Source organism: Mesoplodon bidens (genome assembly GCF_964165515.1).
Source record: "Mesoplodon bidens genome assembly, contig: HAP1_SCAFFOLD_287, whole genome shotgun sequence".
NCBI classification, from domain to species: Eukaryota; Metazoa; Chordata; class Mammalia; order Artiodactyla; family Ziphiidae; genus Mesoplodon; species Mesoplodon bidens.
Window position 1 is genome coordinate 395,847 of NW_027671566.1, and position 21,473 is coordinate 417,319.

Consider the following 21,473-nt stretch of genomic DNA (forward strand, 5'->3'; position numbering starts at 1 on the left):
TAACCTCTTGTTCACTATGAATTAAATCTTCTTTTCCTAGGACCCGTCTACAATGTACAATTTGGGGTTGGCCAACATAATTATTTTCTCTGAAATACGTTACAGCATTTTGCCTTTTCAATATATAGTTATACAATACATTGATAACACAACATATTTAATATAGTCAATATAGTAAATACAGCTATAACACACATGATATGATGCCACTTTGGTGATTTTCTTCATCCATGTAATTCTGAAATTTGACAGTATAGTTTTCATATTCTAATGAGCTGAGTATTACCTTTGCAAGGATAGAAAAATAAAATAAATTCATAATATTCTTGTGTGGTTTGCCCCTGGGGTGGATTACCATAATGGGGGGATATTTGAGCCTTTCCCCAAGTCATTAAAAATCCTCCAGCGAGCAGCCCCTTGTCCTCTCCAGGGAGTGGGGGGAAAGGATCTTTAATCATAATAATCCTGGGGGGAGAAATCTCAGAAATAAGACATCTGCTTCTGTGCCTTGTTGTTTTGCAGAATAGCAATGATTGCCTTAGCAGCTTCTATTGCCATATGTATACAATAAGTAAATGAACAGAAAATTGAATGAACGCATAAAAGAAGGATAAACCCACCCAGCTTAACAAACCCACTCTCTCACCTGCTGTGCCCCGAAACGTGAAAGAAAGAATCATGGGATCACAAGGATTAATAAAATAACAGTCTCTGTTAACAATATTGACAGGAGGTATAAGGATAATTTGTCTGATGTGGGACCAACAGCTTAACTAACTGCTTAATTCTTTTTTTTTAAGGGCAATTCATTCATTTATTGTTTAAAGATTGTAAGACATCTGAATTTTTGTAGCACAATTTAAATGTTTTACTTTTTTGATAAAGCAGAGTATAATAGCAAAAACAATTAATTTCCAGTAATATCTATATCTCTATTCAGAATTAAGTCTTCCACAGACATGTAACCTGGAAACAAAAGCCTGTTACAATAAGCAAAGCTTCAACGGAGTGGCTACTTTTCGGGCCAGGGAAAGGTTCATCCCTATAGGAGGATGATGTGCTATGTAAAATGGCTGCAAGGTCACAGCCTTGAGGGCGTTGGAAGTCTACTATCCTATTCCACATTACGTAGTTCAGGGACCTTCAAATGTCTGTTCATCTGCAACCAAGCTGGCAACCTTTAACTGATATTTCAAGCAGGTAAGAAATAAATGAAAAGAAATCCCTACATTGATGTTCCTTGATTTACACTGTTAAATGGTTCATTAACATGTAATTCTGGCTAAGAATTACATTTGAGACTCCTTGCCCAGATTTTGGTTAACAGTACAAATCTTTCAGAAATTCATGTTTTTATTAATCAATAATTTGTCAGCTAGGATACGTTCAGGCATCAGCTGCAACATCAAAATAGGTGCACTGCCTCAGCGCTTTGGAAAGACATAATCTAAAACACTAATAGCAGACAAAATATCTGTTACTAGACAGCATATGTGCAGTACAGCAAGACAAAAACATATTCATATGTGCCACGGACCAGCCTCAGAAAGAGGATTTCACCGCCCAGGGTCAGAAGGGACGGGGTAAGGAACTGAAGTAGCACCGACGAATGGGGTCAGAAGGACCAAGACAACTGACGGTTGCAAGGCAAGTTTTATTATGCTACAGTTGCAGATTATATAGACTAGAAAAGGGAAGGTTGCCAGACGGTGGTTTACATTATCTAATGACTGTCTCGGCTCAAGGTTAACTTCCCTGGGAGAAAACCCATAAACCCAGAATCATCCAAAATAACCTGCACGTGCAGGGTGGAGACAGATTGGCTTGTCTCATTTTACATACTTTCTGATTTCTGGGCCCTGGTGATTTATCTCCCGTGGAATGGAACAAGGAGGGGAACAAGTAGGGACAGTCCCTTCGAGCAGCGGCGGCATGCCTGGCATGTCTGTAGCCTGCTCTCAAGGCTGATTGCTTCCCACAGGTCCCCCTTCTTTATTTTTTAATTTTTGCTGCAAAATAATTCCATGAAGCTTAGTGCCGAGAGTAGTATACTGAAGCATGAGGATACGAAACCGACATGAGAAGATTATTATCAATAATAGGCAAATTATGGCCAGGGTAATAACTCCTGACAACCCTCTAGTAATCCACGACTAAGGGTTTAACCACTTTAAATGATCCAGTAAAGTTTGAATTACATCTTCTGGTGAAATATCATCAAGATGTGCATGTTGTATATCCTGAATTTCAGCATTTAATTTCTTAAGATCAAGACTAATATTATTATCTGACCAAACACTCAGCAGATGCATTTTTACTTTTTCCCATTCCCAAATACAGTCATTGTACTTGTAAGGAATAACACAAATCCACGTATACTTTGCATGACAAGCTAAACGCATCCTCAATTTTAATGCTGCCATCTGATCTCCAATCCTCAAAATTGCGTTTTTAAATTCATCTAACTTGTTATTAATCTGTAAATCTATGTGACTTTGTAAAGATTAAGCAAGACTGGTATTTTGAGATAATTGATTAGCAAAGTGAGCATGATTAATACTCTGTGAAAGAGCAAGACGGGCAGTAGCCGCGGTAGCAGACAGAGCAGCCAAGGCAAGTAAACTTACTATTAGCCACCCAATAAAGCGTCTCCTTCTCTGCAAGGCTTTAGAGAGTTCCACCCATGCCTGTACTCCAGTATCTTCATACCAAGGTTCTCTCAGATGTACAGGCACCATAACATATATGGGTTGCCTTAGTATAAGCACAGATTGTGTTCCTGCAGAAGGGAACATACAACTGCTAAAAATACAGTTAACACAGCTAATATTATATCCTCCTTTGGAAGAATTACCAATGTTAATAGAACCAATCAAAAGTGTATATGGAGGAGCAACACAAGTTATAACAGGTGTATTGGAATAAGTTAGAGCTAGTTTCCATATATCCCAGTTCTTTTGAAATGTGATAAACCTATCTATGATGGGAATAGAAGAGAGAAGAATTGACCCCTTGGTATGATCTGTAGTACACCATATTTGGTTATTATTCCAAGATGCATTGCAACATTCAAAATTGGATCCAGCAAAGTTAATGGTCATAAAAGGAGGAAATTGAGGTTTTGATTTTCTGTTAAGAATAGTAACCTTATGTCCAACTATAAGTATCCCTTGTCCTCCAAGTAAATGCTTCATACAGAAATAATTTCCTGAATCTTCACCTGGAACCTTGGCTATAGTAATAGCGGAATCCCAAAGTGGCGAGGCATATGAGATTTGACCTCTAATATTAATAGCTTGCCCATTTTTATACCAAATGATGGTATCCTTAAGATCCTCTCGTCGGCTGGTAGCCGGGCCTGTAAGAGTAATGTTGGTTCCTGTAAAATGAAGGTTCACAAAAGCAAAACAGTGTAATAAATGAGTGATAACATGTTTAGTAGCTTCTCGGGTCTGTGCTGTAGCACAGAGGAAACCAGAATAAGTATCAATAGTGACATGAACAAATTGTAATTTCCCAAAAGACGGGATATGAGTAACATCCATTTGCCATAAATAACTAGGTAATAATCCACGAGGATTAACACCATAATGTGGAACAGGAAGGTGAGGTAAGCACTGTGGGCATTGCTTAACAATTTGTCGGGTGGCTTCACGAGTAAGGGAAAATTCTTTGCGTAACGTAGCCGCCGACTGATGGTGTAAAGCATGCGACTGCTGTGCTGCTTGTGAAGCAGTTTGATCATAACTTACCATAATATGAGGGTGTCCAGGACATGGACCATGAGTATCAACAGTATGAAGATAATGAATGCAATACCTTAGCCATTCTTGACAGCATGACGAACGGAAAGGAGGAGGACGGTAATTTGGGATATGTCCTGCTTTAGGGAAAAGAGATTGAGGAGGAAGAGTAACTTTAACTTTATTTTTGGGAGGAAAACGCACAGGATAAAGATCACGTTTAGATCGAGTTAAAACATCTGCAGTCACATTAAGTTTAGACAATGGACCAGGCAAGTTAGAATGAGCACGGATATGCAGAGCTGCAACACGGCCATCGTGAGAACGAATAAGCTGTTGAAGCAAACGAAAAGAGGATGATAATTCAGGGTCATTAGTATGTCCTCTGGTCGCAGTCTCCAGAAGAAATAATAAGCTGATAAGATATTTACTATCAGAAAACAAATTAAAAGATATAGAAGGCAAATGTTTAAAAGCCATCATGACAGCATACAGTTCAACACGTTGAGCTGAAGTCAAGGAAGTTTGTTTAATGAGTTTGGTTCCGTCGTCAGTGATTACAGTAGCCCCTCCTGAAGAAGAACCGTCTGTAAAACCCAAAGGTACATGAGGAATAGGCTGTTGCCTAATTATAGAAGGAAAGATATAACAGTTAACTTTGTCGAATTGGATCAATTTATCAGCAGGGTAATGGCATTCCAAGGCACCTGAAAATCCTGCAAGAGCAAGACCCCATTCATTACTATGTTGAAAAAGCCAATTTTGTTGACTAACTGAATAAGGGATAATAATTTGAGAAGGTTCTATACCCAGAAGTTGTAAGCATCTAGTTCTACCTTGCATTATTAGCTTACTACTAAGTTCAAAATAAGGGTTAATAACCTTAGAGGATGTAGTTTTCATATGAATCCATTCAATAATGCCAACAGTTTGCCATAAGATGGCAGTAGGCACATGAGGTGTTGGACAAGCAATTAAAGAAATTGGCAGGTGAGTATGCATTCGAGTTAACTGTGCAGAGCTGATAGCTCTATTAACTACTTGTAAAGCTTGAAGTGCTTCTGGAGTCATAGAGCGTGAAGTAGAAGGATCTGAGTCACCTTTAAGAATATCAAACAAAGGCTCTAATTGAGCAGTAGTAAGTTTTAAGGAAGGCCTTGGCCAATTAATATCTCCAAGTAATTTTTGAAAATCCTTTAATGTTTTTAAATTATCAACTCGAATTTGCAGTTTCTGAGGCCTAATGGTAGTGTTATCAATATATTTTCCCAAATAGAAAAATGGAGATTGTCTTTGAATTTTTTCTGAGGCAATGACCAAGCCAAATGATTGTAAGGATTGTTGTAAAAATGGAAAAGCAGTCTCTAATAAAGAAATATTATCAGTGGCTAAAAGTATATCATCCATATAATGTATGAGATATAACGTTGGAAACCTTTTTCTCACAGGAGTTAAGGCCTGAGCCACATAGTTTTGGCATAATGTAGGACTATTTGCCATGCCCTGAGGCAATACTTTCCATTGAAAGCTCCTCATGGGCTCCTTAAAATTTAAGGAAGGCAAGCTAAAAGCAAAATGTTTTCTATCTTCAGGAAACAAAGGAATAGTGAAAAAAACAATCTTTTAAATCTATAACTAAAAGATGATAATCGTGTGGTATGGCTGTTGGAGAGGGTAGGCCTGCTTGAAGAGCTCCCATTATTAGCATAGTTTTATTAACAGCTCTTAGATCCGGTAATAACCTATATTTTCCAGATTTTTTCTTGGTAATAAAAATAGGAGTATTCCAAGGACTATTGGAAATTTCTAAATGCCCTAATTGTTTCAGTACTAATTGTTCTGCAGCTTCTAATTTCTCCTTTGTGAGGGGCCATTGGTCCACCCATACAGGGTCATCACTCAGCCAAGTAATTGGATCGGCAGTGAGTGGAGGAGAATCCAAGGCCCCTAAGAAAAACACAAACCTTGTCTATCATATTTTATTTTCACATCAATAGGATAGACAGGTCCTTGTTGATTTGTTCCCAGCCCTTTTGTGGGAAGAAATCCTTGATCCAACATCATATTAGAGACTTGAGAATTTGGACTATAAAGTAATACTCCCATTTCTTTTAATATATCTCGGCCCCAGAGGTTTAAAGGCAGCCTAGGCAAAACATAAGGCTGGAAGTATCCTGAATGGCCCTCACTATCTTGCCATAATAACTGACTACTTTGCATAGGAGAAGAACTCTGTCCTATTCCTTGAAGTTCTGTAATAGTAGGACTAACGGGCCAATGTTTATGCCAGTGAATCTGTGTCATAACAGAGACATCAGCTCCAGTGTCTAACAAACCTGAAAAAACCTTTCCATTAATGGTTCATTTCCTTTCTGGATGTTCTTTCCCTATCTTCTGAATCCAGTAGGCAGCATTAGATGATCCAAAAGCCTTTGTGTCTCTCTTTTGATGTTGTAAAATTTGTCCATGAGGTACAAAGGGCAAAAGTAGCAATTGTGCAATTTTATCCCCAGGAGAAATCATTATTATATTTTTAATAGTTTGTGCCATGATTTTTATTTCTCCTTCGTAGTCACAATCTATGACTCCTGGCATAATAGTTAAACCCTTCATGGTGACACTACTTCTTCCCAATAGTAGTCCCATCAAACCCTTGGGTAAAGGTCCATAGATGCCCGTAGAGAAGGCCTGAGGACCCATTTCAGGAGTTAATACATATCGGGCGGAGGTACTGTGGTCCAGTCCTGCGCTTCCTGCTGTTTCTCTGGAGAGCAAAGATATTGTATGTTTTTGTTTTTGGTTAATGTCTGATTGATAGTTTGAGGAGGATACACAGACATTGCCCCTATTATCTGTTGGGGCCGGGGAAGGCCCCGGGAGGAGTTTCCCGACAGTGGTGTTCCATCCTTGTGGGCCACTGAGCGACCAACAATCGCGTGCCCAACGTTTTCCCCTATTGCATTTAGGGCATAAACCAGGGATTTTCTGACCATCTGGAGGGTTTTGAGTAGGGAAGGAAGGACCAGGGTTACAGTGAAAAGATCTACATTCTCCAGCAAAATGACCTGCCTTTCCGCATTTAAAACTAGTCTTTGTTCTCTTTGGATTGTTTTTAAACCCCACTTTAGTTGATGCTGCAGCCATAGCAGCACCCTGTATATAAGCAGGCCCAATGTCTGCACAAAGGCGAATATAATCCTCCAATGTTCCCCGTTTTCTCCAAGGTCGAATCGCAGCCTGACATGCATTATTAGCATTTTCAAAAGCAAGTTGCTTAACTACAATTGTACCAGTGAGTCCATCCACAATGAGTCTCCCCACCGGCTGTAACAATCTATCTACAAAATCAGCATATGGTTCATCAGGTCCCTGTCTAATTTTTGAAAGATCCTCAGTTTTGTGTGTAGAAGATAATTTCCTCCAGGCTTGTAATGCCAAATGATTTATTTGAGGATAAGCAACAAAGGGATAAGTTAATCGAACTTGTAAAGAAATATATGGTCCTTCCCCAATCAGCATATGATAATCAACTGGAATATCATGGGTAGCATTCTTTTCTGCTTGTTCAGCAGCCCGTTCATAAAAATCAAACTTCCATATTAAATAATCTCCACCATTTAAACAAGCTCGTGCAATAGACTGCCAATCAGCAGGGGGAAGAGCTTCTCCTGTAATAGTGTCAACCATAGCAGTAGTAAAAGGAGCAGTGGGCCCATATTGAGCACAAGCAGATTTTAAATCTTTCAAAACTTTAAAAGGAAGAGCCTGATGCTCCCTAATAGCCTGTTGAGGATTATTAGGATCAGGTCTTTCCGTGACAGGACAACAGAAAATAGGATCTTCTCCTCGTTTTATTGCTGCTTGTACAGCACGTTGCAAGGGACTGAGCAGTTTTACAGATGGAGAATTTTGAGGAAGACAGTCCTTACTAATTTGCAGCTTTTTCACTGACTTATCTATTATAGCCATTAGAAAATCATCTTCAGGATACTTCTCTCTTTTATGTTTAAAAGCCTCATCTGTTAAGTCAAAATGTTCCTCTTCATCTGAAATATTTAAATTTATTAGCTCTTTTGGTTTAGGAAGTGGCGACACAGTAGCTGATAATACAGTCGTTTCTTCTGTCAGAGGCTTATGTTTTTCTGACTTTACATTCAAATCAACACTATCATGAGAAGAACCTAAACATATTTTTATCAGATTCCACAAACTAAATGTAACAACGGCAGTATGAGTAGGCCCTCGAGACTCATAATAATTTTTAAAATCTTCTCCAACTTTCTGCCAGATTTCTATGTCACAGAGCCACCATCAGGAAACCAGGGAGATACATCATGGATATGCTGCAAAAATTCAGTCAACTGTGAGGTAGAAACTTTATTACCCCGAGCTTTAAGCATCGAAAGTAAAACCGGAGCAAATAATTCACGCTCCTTTGAGCCCTTTTGCCCCATCTTATTTTACTTCTGACTGTTGCCTTATGCCTCTGTTAGTTTCACTTTTACTCGTGTCCACACATATTTTGCATAAGGGTTCTCTTACCTGCACTTTCTTTTTCTTTTCATTGGCTTCACGCTTCAGGTCCCTGTTCAGGCGCCACTTGCCGCGGACCAGCCTCAGAAAGAGGATTTCACCGCCCAGGGTCAGAAGGGACGGGGTAAGGAACTGAAGTAGCACCGACAAATGGGGTCAGAAGGACCAAGACAACTGACGGTTGCAAGGCAAGTTTTATTATGCTACAGTTGCAGATTATATCGACTAGAAAAGGGAAGGTTGCCAGACGGTGGTTTACATCATCTAATGACTGTCTCGGCTCAAGGATAACTTCCCTGGGAGAAAACCCATAAACCCAGAATCATCCAAAATAACCTGCACGTGCAGGGTGGAGACAGATTGGCTTGTCTCATTTTACATTCTTTCTGATTTCTGGGCCCTGGTGATTTATCTCCCGTGGAATGGAACAAGGAGGGGAACAAGTAGGGACAGTCCCTTCGAGCAGCGGCGGCATGCCTGGCATGTCCGTAGCCTGCTCTCAAGGCTGACTGCTTCCCACACATATGTTGGCTTGTTTAAGCCTCAAGCCCTCGATCCTTTGATGAAATACAATAATTTCATTCCTATGGTTTTCAATACCAAAAACTCAACCTCCAGGAGGGCTAAAGTCTAATTTGTACTCCAAACCAAGTAGCAGTGCAGTTCGCTACTACTGAGGCTGAATCCATAAAGACTTCAAGACCACGACCAGAAGACAAGTTATTATATATAATACCCTAGAAGGCCTGAAACATAATTATCATATACATAGCTGGTCCTTCAGAGCTTTTCACCTATAACATGTTTTTTGATGAAAGTTATTTAATGTACTGGAGATAACTGTGACTTACTGATCAAATATTTGAATACTTATACTTACCTGGGATTTCATTTCTGCTGAAAGAAAAAGGAAGAACAGGACTCACCTAAAAAAAACAAACTTTAGAAATGAAAGTAAAAATCTTATCACACACTCTCACTTTTGGAAGCAGCATAGAGGGGCAGTCAATGGTAAAACACTGGTGAAATAGGTCAGAACTCTAGGCCAAAAATCCATTATTATTATCGTCAGTGACAGTACCACAACTGTGCCCTTCATAATTAATAAGCACTCCTAACAATCTTCATTTGGCACCAGATGATGTGTTGAAGAGAAACACTCTGGGAGGTTTTGAATCACACTTGGTATTTTGTTAGCCAAGTTACAGGAGAATTTTTAAAGTGGGGGGAAGGGAAGAAGGAAACGGACCAGAAAAAGAATTGAAGCCATCATCTACAGACCAACAAAGCACTGAGAGTTCCAAACGTTATGTCAGACACTAAAGTGACTGATAGAGGCTCAAGTGGTTTATAAAACCTATAAAAAGACTACACCAGCAAAGTCCCCATTTATCGGTAGAGTTCAGAAACTAAAACAAGGATTATTTTAGCCTAAAACCTTATCTCAAGAGAATCATATACACTTCACATGAATAAAAATACCTGAAACCAAACATTTTTAAAAGCTCCAATACCCAAAATATAAAGAAAAAAATTAATTCAGAAGACTCAATCAATCCGTGATAATCACAAAACGGCCGGGCAATCTCTATCTCCCTTCCACATTAACCATCCATCCCCTGGAAGACCAAGGGAGATCAGACCTTCCAGACTTACCTTCCAGACCTTCCAGACACCTGGCTGCTGCAAAATTCGATGGAGACTCCTTGTGGAACAGCAGTTTCGCATCTCTTGGGTTTCTCCCTATCGTGATCATGCAGGAAGCAAGTCTGGCTGTGCTATTTCTTATCATTGTCTGTCACCCATCTGCACCATGATATTGAAAAAGTAGTTCCCTTTCCCCCAGAAGGTTGAGGCTCAGCTACAGGGGTAATTCTCCTGGGCACACAGTCATTATTTAGGCCGACTCAGTGACTTCAACCGGCTTAATCATGTGATCAGGTTTGTTGCCAGCTGCATAATGCTCCCACATCTGTAGGTAGAGCCGCTCTAGTTCCATTGTATATTGTTTGGTGTTGAACAGAGGGCTAGATGTTCTCTGCTTCCAGACTTTGCCACGAATTTTCTTCAGGTATTCGAGATCAGTTCCCAGTTTCACAGCTATCTCTTCATATTCTTGCCGATTTTTAGCAATCAGCTCAAGACAGCCTAAACAAGTGAGCTGGGAACCTGCAACTCGGGAAGCAAGAGTCTCTCCTGGCATAGTCACCATGGGGGTCCCTGCCCAAAGGACATCCATCCCTGTGGTGTGGCCATTACAGAGTGGAGTGTCCAAGCAGACATCAGCCAGCTGGCCTCTCCGAACATGTTCCTCTTTAGGAGCAACAGGGGAAAAAATGATACGGTTTGGGGGAAGGCCCATATTTTGTGCGTACTGTTGAATATTAGCTTCTCCTGCTGCTGGAAAACGCAACAGCCACAGTACACTATTGGGAACACGCTTCAGAATATTTGCCCACATCTGCAAAGTAGATGGGTCAATTTTGTATAACTGATTAAAGTTACAGTACACAATGGCATCTTCCGGTAACCCGTACTGAGAACGTGTGGTTACAATAATGGTACGGGGAACCTCCTCTCCAGTGGCAGCCTTATTGTTGATCAGGGTAGTTGCCAGGCCATTGCTAATACTGAATCCATTCATTGTAATCTGAATTTGTCCTCTGTTAATCATTTCAATAACTGCTTCTGCAACAGTATTCATAGGAATGACAGGCATATTAAGAGCTGTATTACTGCTGTCTGCGTTGTCTTCTCCATCAGGACATTTCATCTTGACTATTTGCACATCTGATAGACTATCAAGAAATGCTTGGAGGTCGATGCCATTCAGCACAATCCGATTGTCATAAATGTGCCCATTGGACTTAAAATCGATGACGGCTTTTTTCTTCAGGTGAGGGAACATATTAGCATGATCACCAATAAAGAACGTATGGGGCATATAAGCCAGTTTCTCAGAATACTGCTCAGCAACTTCAGCAGGTGACGTTTCCTGATCAGTGATGATATAATCCATGAAAAGCACGCCACTAGTCCCAGGGTACCCCAGCCACATTGCCTGAATAGGAGCTGGCCTGAGAGCAAAGAGTTCATTTCGAGCACCCCTGGTATAACCATTCATATTTACAAGGATGTGTATACCATCTTGATGGATGCGATCAGCTGCTTTCCCATTGCATGGAATCTGAGAAAGATCAGTGAAATGATTGGCTTCTGCCATCACCTTCGCTCGGAAGTTTGTGCCATCATGTGGGCTCAGGGCATAACAGAATATCTCAAATTTATCAGGACTGTGCATGCCTGGAATAGACTGCATAAGGTGAGAAGTAGGATGGTTCCCAAAGTCAGAACTCACGTATCCTACACGCAGTCGACCATCACTGAGCTTCAAGTCTGTTATATGTTCATACGGTGGTTTATGAAGGGCACTTATATTAGCCAAGCAGAGGTTCCCATGCCTCTCAGCAATAGCCTTCCTGAAGCCATGAGGAAGAGGATAGAGCATACTATGATGAGGCTGCACAGAAGGCAACCTATTCTTCTCCAACTGGTCAGCCACAATGCTGACCAACTTCTTCATTCGCTCATCATAGTCTGTCCAATCACAGACAACCTGCAGGCAATGAGCCAAATTACAATAAGCGTCAGGAAAATCAGGTTGAAGCTTCAGAACAGTGCGATAAGAAGCAATTGCTTCTGGAATATTCCCTGAATCCTGGTGAATGGAAGCCAGATTGCTGTGGGCATCCGCAAATGCAGGGTTGATCTGCACGGCACGAGTATAACACTCTAAGGCTCCCTGAACATCCTGCATCTCCCATAGAGTGTTTCCCATATTACAGTACGCATCAGCAAAGGTAGGACTGATTCGAATAGCCTCCTTATAATGCATCAGAGCTTCGTGCAGTTTTCCCTGCTGCTTCAATACACTTGCTAAATTTGAATGGGCATCAGCAAAGTCTGGGCAGAGCTCTAATGCTTTACGATACAAGTGAACCGCGTCTTCACTGTTTCCCTGTTCTCCTTTGATATTGGCTAGGTTATTCAGAGAGTCTGCATGGGTGGGACACAGCCGGAGAGCTGTACGATAACAATCTTCTGCTTCAGCAACACTGCCCTTCTCTTTGAGAGCGTTGGCTAAGTTGCAGTAAGCATCAGGGAAATGTGGTTGCAATTCAATAGCTCGCCTGTAGGTGTCTATTGCCAGATCCATCAGGCCTTGCTCATAGTATACACAAGCCAGGTTGCCATGTACCACTGCATGATTTGGACTCAAGCTTAGGGCACGAAGGTAAGCTGCCACAGCTCTGTCAAAAATCCGTGCCTCATTGAAGACATTTCCTAAATTGATATAAGCATCCAGAAAATTGGGGTCAAGGGTGACAGCCTTTTCAAAGTGATGAATTGCAAGCCAAATCTCCCCTTGTGCATTGAAAACACAGCCAAGATTACTCCAAGCTACTGCAAAGTTCGGTTGCATCTCAATTGCTTTCAAATAACATGCCTTGGCTTCTTCTAAGCCACCCAGGGCTTTGAGCAGGTTCCCCAGGTCACTGCGAACACAGTACAAAGAAGGATTGTACTGAAGAGCAGAGACGTAAGCTTGTACTGCTCCTTCCATGTCGCCTGCTGCTACCAAAGCGGCTGCCAGGTTAATATAACCATCGATGAAATCTGGTTTGAGACGCAATGCATGCCGGTAATGCTCAGTTGCTTCCTGCAACTGCCCTCTTTCCTTGTACACATTCCCCAAATTCGAATAGGCTTCTGCCAGAAGAGGGTTCTGTTTAATTGCCAGAGTACTAAAGTGGGCAGATCTGTCCAGCCTTCGACACTGGAAGTGTATAGATGAAAGTAATAAAAGTACACCAGTATTGCCTGGCTCTTGTCTCCAGAGCTGCATGCAGTGTCTCTCAGCTGTCTCAAAATCTCCTGCCTGATATTCTCGATGTGCCAGCTCAGCTAACCCTTGGAAGGAAAGCATACGTTTCGTTGGTTCTGTGCTGTCGGCCACGTTGCCCACGGAAGACGCCATCTGGAGCTTCTGGAGAGAGTGAAAAAAGGGAGTAATTGAGTCCCGCTGCCGCCACTACTGGCAAGAATGTTTCTAGTGGTAGCAAACACGAGCGCAGCAGCCATACCACTGCTTTGGCACGCTTAAGCAGCGGCAACAGTTACAGGCACCGAACCTTAGGAACTATGGTTGGCCATCTACCTCTCATGCTCTTGAAATCTTAATTCTTAACCCTGCCCTCTTCCCCCATTTTTCTCCTAATCAGAGAATAAAAATTACCTATCCATTTGCCTTAGAAGAAATCAAAAGTCAGTAGGCCAAACACTTTTCAAAATATTGTTTTCTGTCCAGTTGGAAATGAAATACATGATTGACTTTTCTTCATCATTCATATAGTCAACGTGGAGAACATTAGGGCCGTGAATTTCAATACAGTAAGATGAGAAAATTTTAAATTGGCCTTCCCAAACCACTAATAAGTAACCGATGTTGTATAGAATGCTAAAATCTTAGAGACTGAGTTTGATATTTTAAAAGTTCTGCAAACATGAGCTAATTTCTCCTCATCAAATTTCTCATGCCTCAAACCTGAGTATCACTTTTTAAAAGATAAATTTATTTTTTTTTATTTATTTATTTTTATCTTGGCTGCGTTGGGTCTTCAGTGCTGCGTGCAGGCTTTCTCTAGTTGCGGCGAGTGGGGGCTACTCTTTGTTGCGGTGTCCGGGCTTCTCATCACAGTAGCTTCTATTGTTGTTCCACAACTCTATGGGTTCCTTTTTAGGTCCTACGAAGAACCCTAGAAATTAGTTCATGTCATTATAGGTTTTTGCAAAATTGTCAAAAGTGAGATATTTTTATTTCCATCAGGTAAGTCCAGCGTCTATTTCTTTGTCAATTTTCCTTCTATCATATTCTGCTATGTTGGATCATATTGGATTGGTCACAGGCTTTCTTGAAATCTGGCTAAGGAGATGTTTTAAGTGAGGCTATTATGTGATTTTCAGACACCACCATATGTAACTGACTATATAATATCCCATTACAGGAATAACTTCCAGTACTCTTACTGACTACTCTACTGACTTAACTAGCACAAGACACAGAAGCGTAAGGACACAAACCACCTTACAATATAGCCATGTCTTGCACTTCACAGCTCTCAAAGCATGTGCGTTTGAAGAAGAAAAAAAGAACTGAAAAGTATAAAACCAGAAGTTATTCTGTGGAAAATTATTTCAATCATCAGGCATGTGAAGGATAAGTCAAAGATTCAGTTTTCTTCAATGCTTAGTCAAAACGGAAATTTCCTTCTGTCAAGAATATACCCCAGGGCTTCCCTGGTGGTGCAGTGGTTGAGAGTCTGCCTGCCGATGCAGGGGACACGGGTTCGTGCCCCAGTCCGGGAAGATCCCATATGCCACGTAGCAGCTAGGCCCGTGAGCCATGGCCACTGAGCCTGCATGTCCGGAGCCTGTGCCCCACAACGGGGAGAGGCCACAACAGTGAGAGGCCAGCATACCGCAAAAAAAAAAAAAAACCAATATACTCCAGGGGCTTCCCTGATGGCACAGTGGTTAGGAAGTCACCTGCCAATGCAGGGGACACGGGTTCGAGCCCTGGTCCGGGAAGATCCCACATGCCGCGGAACAACTAAGACCGTGTGCCACGACTATGGAGCCTTCGCTCTAGAGCCCGTGAGCCACAACTACTGAGCCTGCGAGCCACAACTACTGAAGCTTGTGTGCCTAGAGCCTGTGCTTTGCAACAAGAGAAGCCACCACAATAAGAAGCCTGCACACCGCAACAAAGAGTATCCCCCAGTCGCTGCAACTAGAGAAAGCCTGCGCACAGCAACGAAGACACAACACAGTCAAAAATAAATAAAGAAAGAAATAAAAGAATATACCCCATCAATAATGTGTGTAATGGAATGGTGTGAATGAGTATTTTATCAGAATTCCTGTAATGCACAAACCTATAGCAGTACTGAAATCAGTAATGCATTTATAATAGTAAATATTTATGAGGAAGTAATCCATAGAGGTTTTCTCAAAGTTAACAATGAACATTAATGCGACATTATCAATAATAAATTGTGATGCTGAAATAAACTTTTCTAAACTATTAATAACTAAAAGCAAACTCTAATCAACCATGTGAAAAGAAATCTATGTCTATAAACTACAAAGTTTATTTCTTAAAATTTTATTTCTAAAACAGGAGGCAGTTAAAGAATATATAGCTACAAGAGTGGGGAAAAAGTTTTATAGAGACACATCTGGCAGTAGTTAATTTTCAAATGTCATTTTTCTAGATTTTGTGACACCTATAGTATTGATATTTCAAAGCATTTAACAAATTGTAATTTGAAGATTTGCTACTTCCAGGTAGAGTAAAATATTTTGAAGCAAAACAACATTTCCACTGAGAAAAATTTTAAAAGCCAAATAAAATAGTCAGCATTCAATCAAAAAGTTCTAGACATACCAAGAGATAGAATCATATGACTAAAATTCTAAGAAAAGAACAGATAATACACAAATATTTATATAAGATATTGTGTATATTTATCAGGAAAAGTCTTTATCAAGAAAAGACTTTTAAATCATCAAAATTAATATTACATTTTATTTATTTGTATATTTTATTTATATATAGATATTTAGATATTTATATAAAGAACTTAAAGTTAAAGCTCTAGTTAAGGCAGTGACAAAAGCAGTAGCAGTGGCAGTGAAAAGAAATGGTTATATTCAAGGATATTTTGTCAGTAAAAGTCCAAGATCAAATGTCTGACTGCATACATGGGATGGATAGACGGTGTGGGAAAAATCAAAGTTAACTATAGAGGTTCTAGTGAAGATGGGGTTGCCATCCCCCAACCCAAGGGGTTGCTATCATCCCCAAGGTCTAGGAGACTCAAAAGGAAGGTCATGGTCGAGGAAAAGTTAATTGCTGGGAAAATAAGACTCCCAGTCTCTCCAGCTCCTTACACTAGTTTTTTTTTAAACATCTTCATTGGAGTATAATTGCTTTACAATGGTGTGTTAGTTTCCACTTTCTAACAAAGTAAATCAGTTATACATATACATATGTCCCCATATCTCTTCCCTCTTGCAACTCCCTCCCTCCCACCCGCCCTATGTCACCCCTCTAGGTGGTCACAAAGCACAGAGCTGATCTTCCTGGGCTATGCGGCTGCTTCCCACTAGCTATCTATTCCTTATACCAGTTTTGTTTTTCTGCTCATATACGTAGCAGCATTTCATTCAAGGGGAAAGTCATTGATCTGACTGGTCAAATTAAACACCATAGTTCAAGGCACATTTACAGTGGTTAGTTCCTCCACAATTTAGAAAGTAACGTTCACAATTTCCCTCTTCCTACACTGTGGAACACATTGGCCATTCCTCCAAAGTTTCCACTCCATAGAGTGGACCAGAGATGACATTAGCCCAGAACTGAGAGCTTGGCATGAGATGGTGTCAACCCCACGTAGAGCTCTGGCATAAGTTATGACCCAACCCAGCTCTACAGAGAGTTCTGCATGGAATCTTGTCTCAGCCATAATAATGTGATTCTGTTTTTCATTTGGTTTTCTTCTTTGCTTAACTTTCCCTGGCCACTCTGACAAACAAAATTTCAGGCAATCCTGGGCCACTCACTAACTTTATTCCATCTAATGTTATCCAGATTCCCAAGAAAATTACTAACTATAAAGGGGGAAATTTGGAACATGGTGAGTTTTAGGTGCCTGAAATATACAGGTAACTGAATCCAGTTAAGTAGCAAATTATTTGGATCTCAAATATGCCAGTAGAAGAGCAGACTAAGCTCAATTTAATGTACTCTTACTGGAGACACATGTAAATTCTGGGTCAGTTTTGAAAATGTTAAAAGCACATAGCTGAGATTAAAAGAAAGAAAGGAGCACCTGCATGTTTCAGAAAGTAACAGAGAAATCAAATCCAGAGAAATAAGAGCAGACTGATGTGTATGCGTTCTGTTCCTTAGTAGAGGCCTTATGTACATAGGGGCTGGAGCTAGAAATCTAACATTACCTTGAGGCCAGGAATTTAGACTCAGGATGGAACAATATGGAGAAGTTAGTACAGATATCCTACAGAACTTTCATGAGGAACTGCTTAGTCCATTAAGAGGGCCAAGGGAGGTGGTGAGGAAGATTGATATCTCTTGAAAACCTTCAGGTACAGAAAACATCAGCACCTCTGAAAAGTAGGCCTGTCCTTCCCAGAGTTGTGATGGCCAGGTTGTCACTAACCTGTAAGGCCCTGTATGAATCAGAAACTGCAAGGAGAGGAATTCAAAGAAAACCAGATGCAGGATGGGTGTGGCAATAAATCCTAGGACCCTATCAGAAACAAAATTAAAACCACTCTAGAGGGAAATTTTAACAAACCAGGGCAGAGAGTATCCTAACCAGAATAAAATAATAATTCTGAGGAAGTTCCTTTACTTATTTAAGTAAGATTCAATGCATTTCCATGGCCAGGCCCTTTAGAAGAATTCTAAAACATATACAAACAATTCATTTACATCTTATATATCCCACCATCCAGAGCAAAATTCACTTAAGAACTGTACTGGTGGAAATTGGGCAGCACTATGGAGAAAATAAAATGTGTTTACCATCAAAAAACATGAAGGTAAGAAAGATAATGTCTAATTTTTTAATTATCCTGTGGTTTCTTGAAATCTTTTGGAAACCCAAACTAGAGAAACCTAGGAGGAAATGAAGATTTAAATGTTTAGAGATTTATCAACTCATCTATAAAAGCTTTATTAATCTCTTCTTTTAATAACATTCCTGAGAGGTATAAATGTGTCCAGTGATAGGGTTGAATAAGCCTGAGAGAATTTCAATTGTTCACTATTCTTGGTCAGCTCTTAAGACCTTTCAGGAGCATCTTGATTTTCATGGCCTCATCCAACAAAAGCAGGATATTTTACAGAAAGTCCTGGGCCACTTTTCGGCTTGCTTTTGTGTTTATGCTTTTGGTTTTTTCACATCGGGCGGTACATTAGGCTACCTATTGCATACTCCCTCATTCATGCATGCATTCACTCAAACAATATTGACTGAGTTGAGACATTTAATTAACACTCAATAAATGATGTTTAGATGAATGAATGCGCTTTCTATCAAAGTAAGTGTAAGTACTGAGAAAAATTACAGAATGTATGATCCCAGCCCCACAAAAGCTTATAACTGTGTTGAGGATATAACATATGCTGATGAAATAAGTAATATATCATATTGGACAGTGTCTAAGTTCAAAAATGAGTTTTTATAAATAATCAGAGCCTAAGGAGCACAAAGAAGGGACAGTTCATTATGGCTTGAATCTATCAATAAATGTACATTTCAGATGAGATTTGAGATTGACCTCAAAGAAGAGGACTTAGATATATGAACAGAGAACAAAAAAGGCATGGTGATAGCATGTGCATAGATAGTGTGGCCAATATTTATGTTCTTCATTAAAGATAGTCAGAGATAACCCAAATGTAACTGTTTCCATGGGTTCATTCTCAGTATCCAAACAAAATGGCAAATCCTATCTTAGTAAAACTAATGAAAAACACAGTCTTTAACAAAGAGATTGTGAAGGAAAGGGGGAGAGAAAGGCTTGCATCCCACACCACACAACAAAACTTTTTGAATTATTTGTTTAATTGTCTCCCTCTGAAAATTTCCTCTCCCTCTCTCGGTACGTGTCTCTTCTCCCACATCTGGCCACACTCTACCAGCCATCTTTCCAGATCTTTCCAGAACTCTCCATCCTAGTTTCATTAGGCCACAATTTAAACATCTCACAGGTCTCCAGGATGCATCCCCATCACTTATTCCACAAAGACAAACAAAGGACACTTCTCAGGATCACATTTCTTTGAAGGAAGAGGTCATGAGGAGTGATTATAAATAATATAAGGTGGAGAGCAGTGACTTAAAATACCATTTTTCATCTTAGAATGTGAATACAGGGAACTTTGGGAAACTAGAAAATCTAGAAAGGATTCACTGATAATTATTTATGTTCAATGAATAAAATAAAATGTAATAATACGGCTGAACTCTGACAGATTCACTTTTTCAAAAGTTGCTTTCACACACTTTCACTATTGGGATGTTTGATAAACACACCTTTCCTTCTTTACTTGCTTCTTTCTTTGCAGATACTGGCACCAAACTTTCAAACAATAACAACCTTCCCATAAGTCCCTTGCCAGGCAAGATTAAGGTATAACAATCCAAACAAAGTTTTGAAGAAGATAACTGCTTGAAAGCACAGGAAAAGAGCTGGGTTTCTCTTATTCAACAGTCACATAATGAGTAATGTGCGAATTGGTTTAAAAAATCTCTCTGCATGAGGGGCTAAGGTTAAGATTAGAACTTCTGAGGCCAGAAGAGCAAAATGACTACAACAATCCACATATTTTCAAGAGCTGCCCTTTGGATGTGAGGCATTGATTTTTCCCACTATTTTTTCAGCAACCCAACTGGTGTCTTTATTAAACGACATAAGAGAATACAGTGTGGCCAAGAAGGCTTAGATTTCCTTAGCCCCAAGTCAGATATTCTCCAGTGACTGTCCACTCAAATGAAAAAGAGAGATTTACAAGAGGAAACTGGATACAACTGAGTGTACTTTAATTTTACCTGAATTATTTGTTTTGTTTTCAATTCTCCGCTGAAGTGCCTACATTAATATATCTTTAAGAGCATTTCCTTAAGTTGAAGTATTCATTCAGTATATTCATTTACTATAATTTAGAAAAGCCAAATGATTTAGACAAATTCATTTCTATATTGCCACAACAGTGTATTGTGAACTAAATGACACCTGGCAGTTCTTTACTCAGATACTAACTCAATTAGAAGGCAGAACAAGGATACCTACCCATTCAGGGAAGGATAGGTCACTTAGCCTCTGTAGCTCTCTTAGGTCTCTTATCATCACAGTAACAAATTGAAGACTAAAAACCATATGATTATCTCAATAGATGAAAAAAAAGCTTTTGAAAAAAATTCAATATCCATTCATGGTAAAAACTCTCCAGAAAGTGGGCATAGAGGGAACACATACCTCAACATAATAAAGGCCATATACGACAAGCTCATAGCTAACATACTCAATGGTGAAAAGCTGAAAGCATTTCCCCTAAGATCAGGAACAAGACAAGGATGCCCACTCTCACCACTTTTATTGAAGGTACTTTTGGAAGTCCTAGCCACAGCAATCAGACAAGAAAAGTCAATAAATAAAAGGACTCCAAAATGGAAAGGAAAAAGTAAAACTGTCACTGTTTGCAGATGGCATGATCCATAGAAAATCTGAAAGACACCATCCAAAAATTATTAGAGCTCAAAAATGAACTTGGTAAATTTGCAGGATACAGAATTTATATCTAGAAATCTACTGTATTTCTATACACTAACAGTGAACTATCAGAAAGAGAAATTAAGGAAACAATCCCATTTACAATCGCGTAAAAAAGAATAAAATACAGAAGAATAAATCTGCCTAAGGAGGTAAAAGACCTGTACCCAGGGAACTATATGACACTGATACAAGAAATTAAAGATGACACAAACAGCTGGAAAGATATACCATGGTCACGGATTGGAAGAATTAATATTGTTAAAGTGACCATCATACCCAAGGAAATCAATGGATTCAATGCAGTCTGTATCAACATATCAAGGGAATTTTCCACAGACCTAGAACAAATAATTTTAAAGTTTGTATGGAAACACAAAAGGTCCTGAATAGCAAAAACAGTCTTGAGAAAGAAGAACACAACTGGAGGAATCATGCTCCCTGGCTTCAGACTATGCTACAAACCTACAGTAATCAAAACAGCATGGTACTGGCACAAAAACATCGATCACTGGAACAGAATAGAGAGCCCAGAAAGAAACCCATGCACTTATGGTCAATGAATCTATGACAAAGGAGGCAAGAATATGCAGTGGAGAAATGTCTGGGCTTCCTTAGGGATGGTTTCATCAATTAATTTGTTTTCTTAAATGGACCATACTTTTCCATGTCTTTGTATACCTTGTGATTTTTTTGGTTGAAAATTTGTCTTTCAAATATTATAATGTGGTATCTATGGAAATCAGATTCTCCCACTTTCCCAGGGTTTCCTGG

At 39.7% G+C, this 21,473-nt stretch overlaps 1 protein-coding gene across 1 annotated transcript; it reads right to left on the minus strand.

Annotated features, from left to right (window-relative positions):
- Positions 1 to 9,949: 9,949 nt before the first annotated feature.
- Positions 9,950 to 13,487, minus strand: LOC308611250 (UDP-N-acetylglucosamine--peptide N-acetylglucosaminyltransferase 110 kDa subunit-like). The gene has a single exon (XM_081260111.1). It carries the CDS (start codon positions 13,312 to 13,314, stop codon positions 10,174 to 10,176), a length of 3,141 nt encoding a protein of 1,046 aa, XP_081116237.1. The 5' UTR covers positions 13,315 to 13,487; the 3' UTR covers positions 9,950 to 10,173.
- Positions 13,488 to 21,473: the final 7,986 nt, after the last annotated feature.

Excerpts from the sequence above, each read along its gene's own strand:
- LOC308611250 (XM_081260111.1), bottom strand. The coding sequence starts at position 13,314 with ATGGCGTCTTCCGTGGGCAACGTGGCCGACAGCACAGAACCAACGAAA.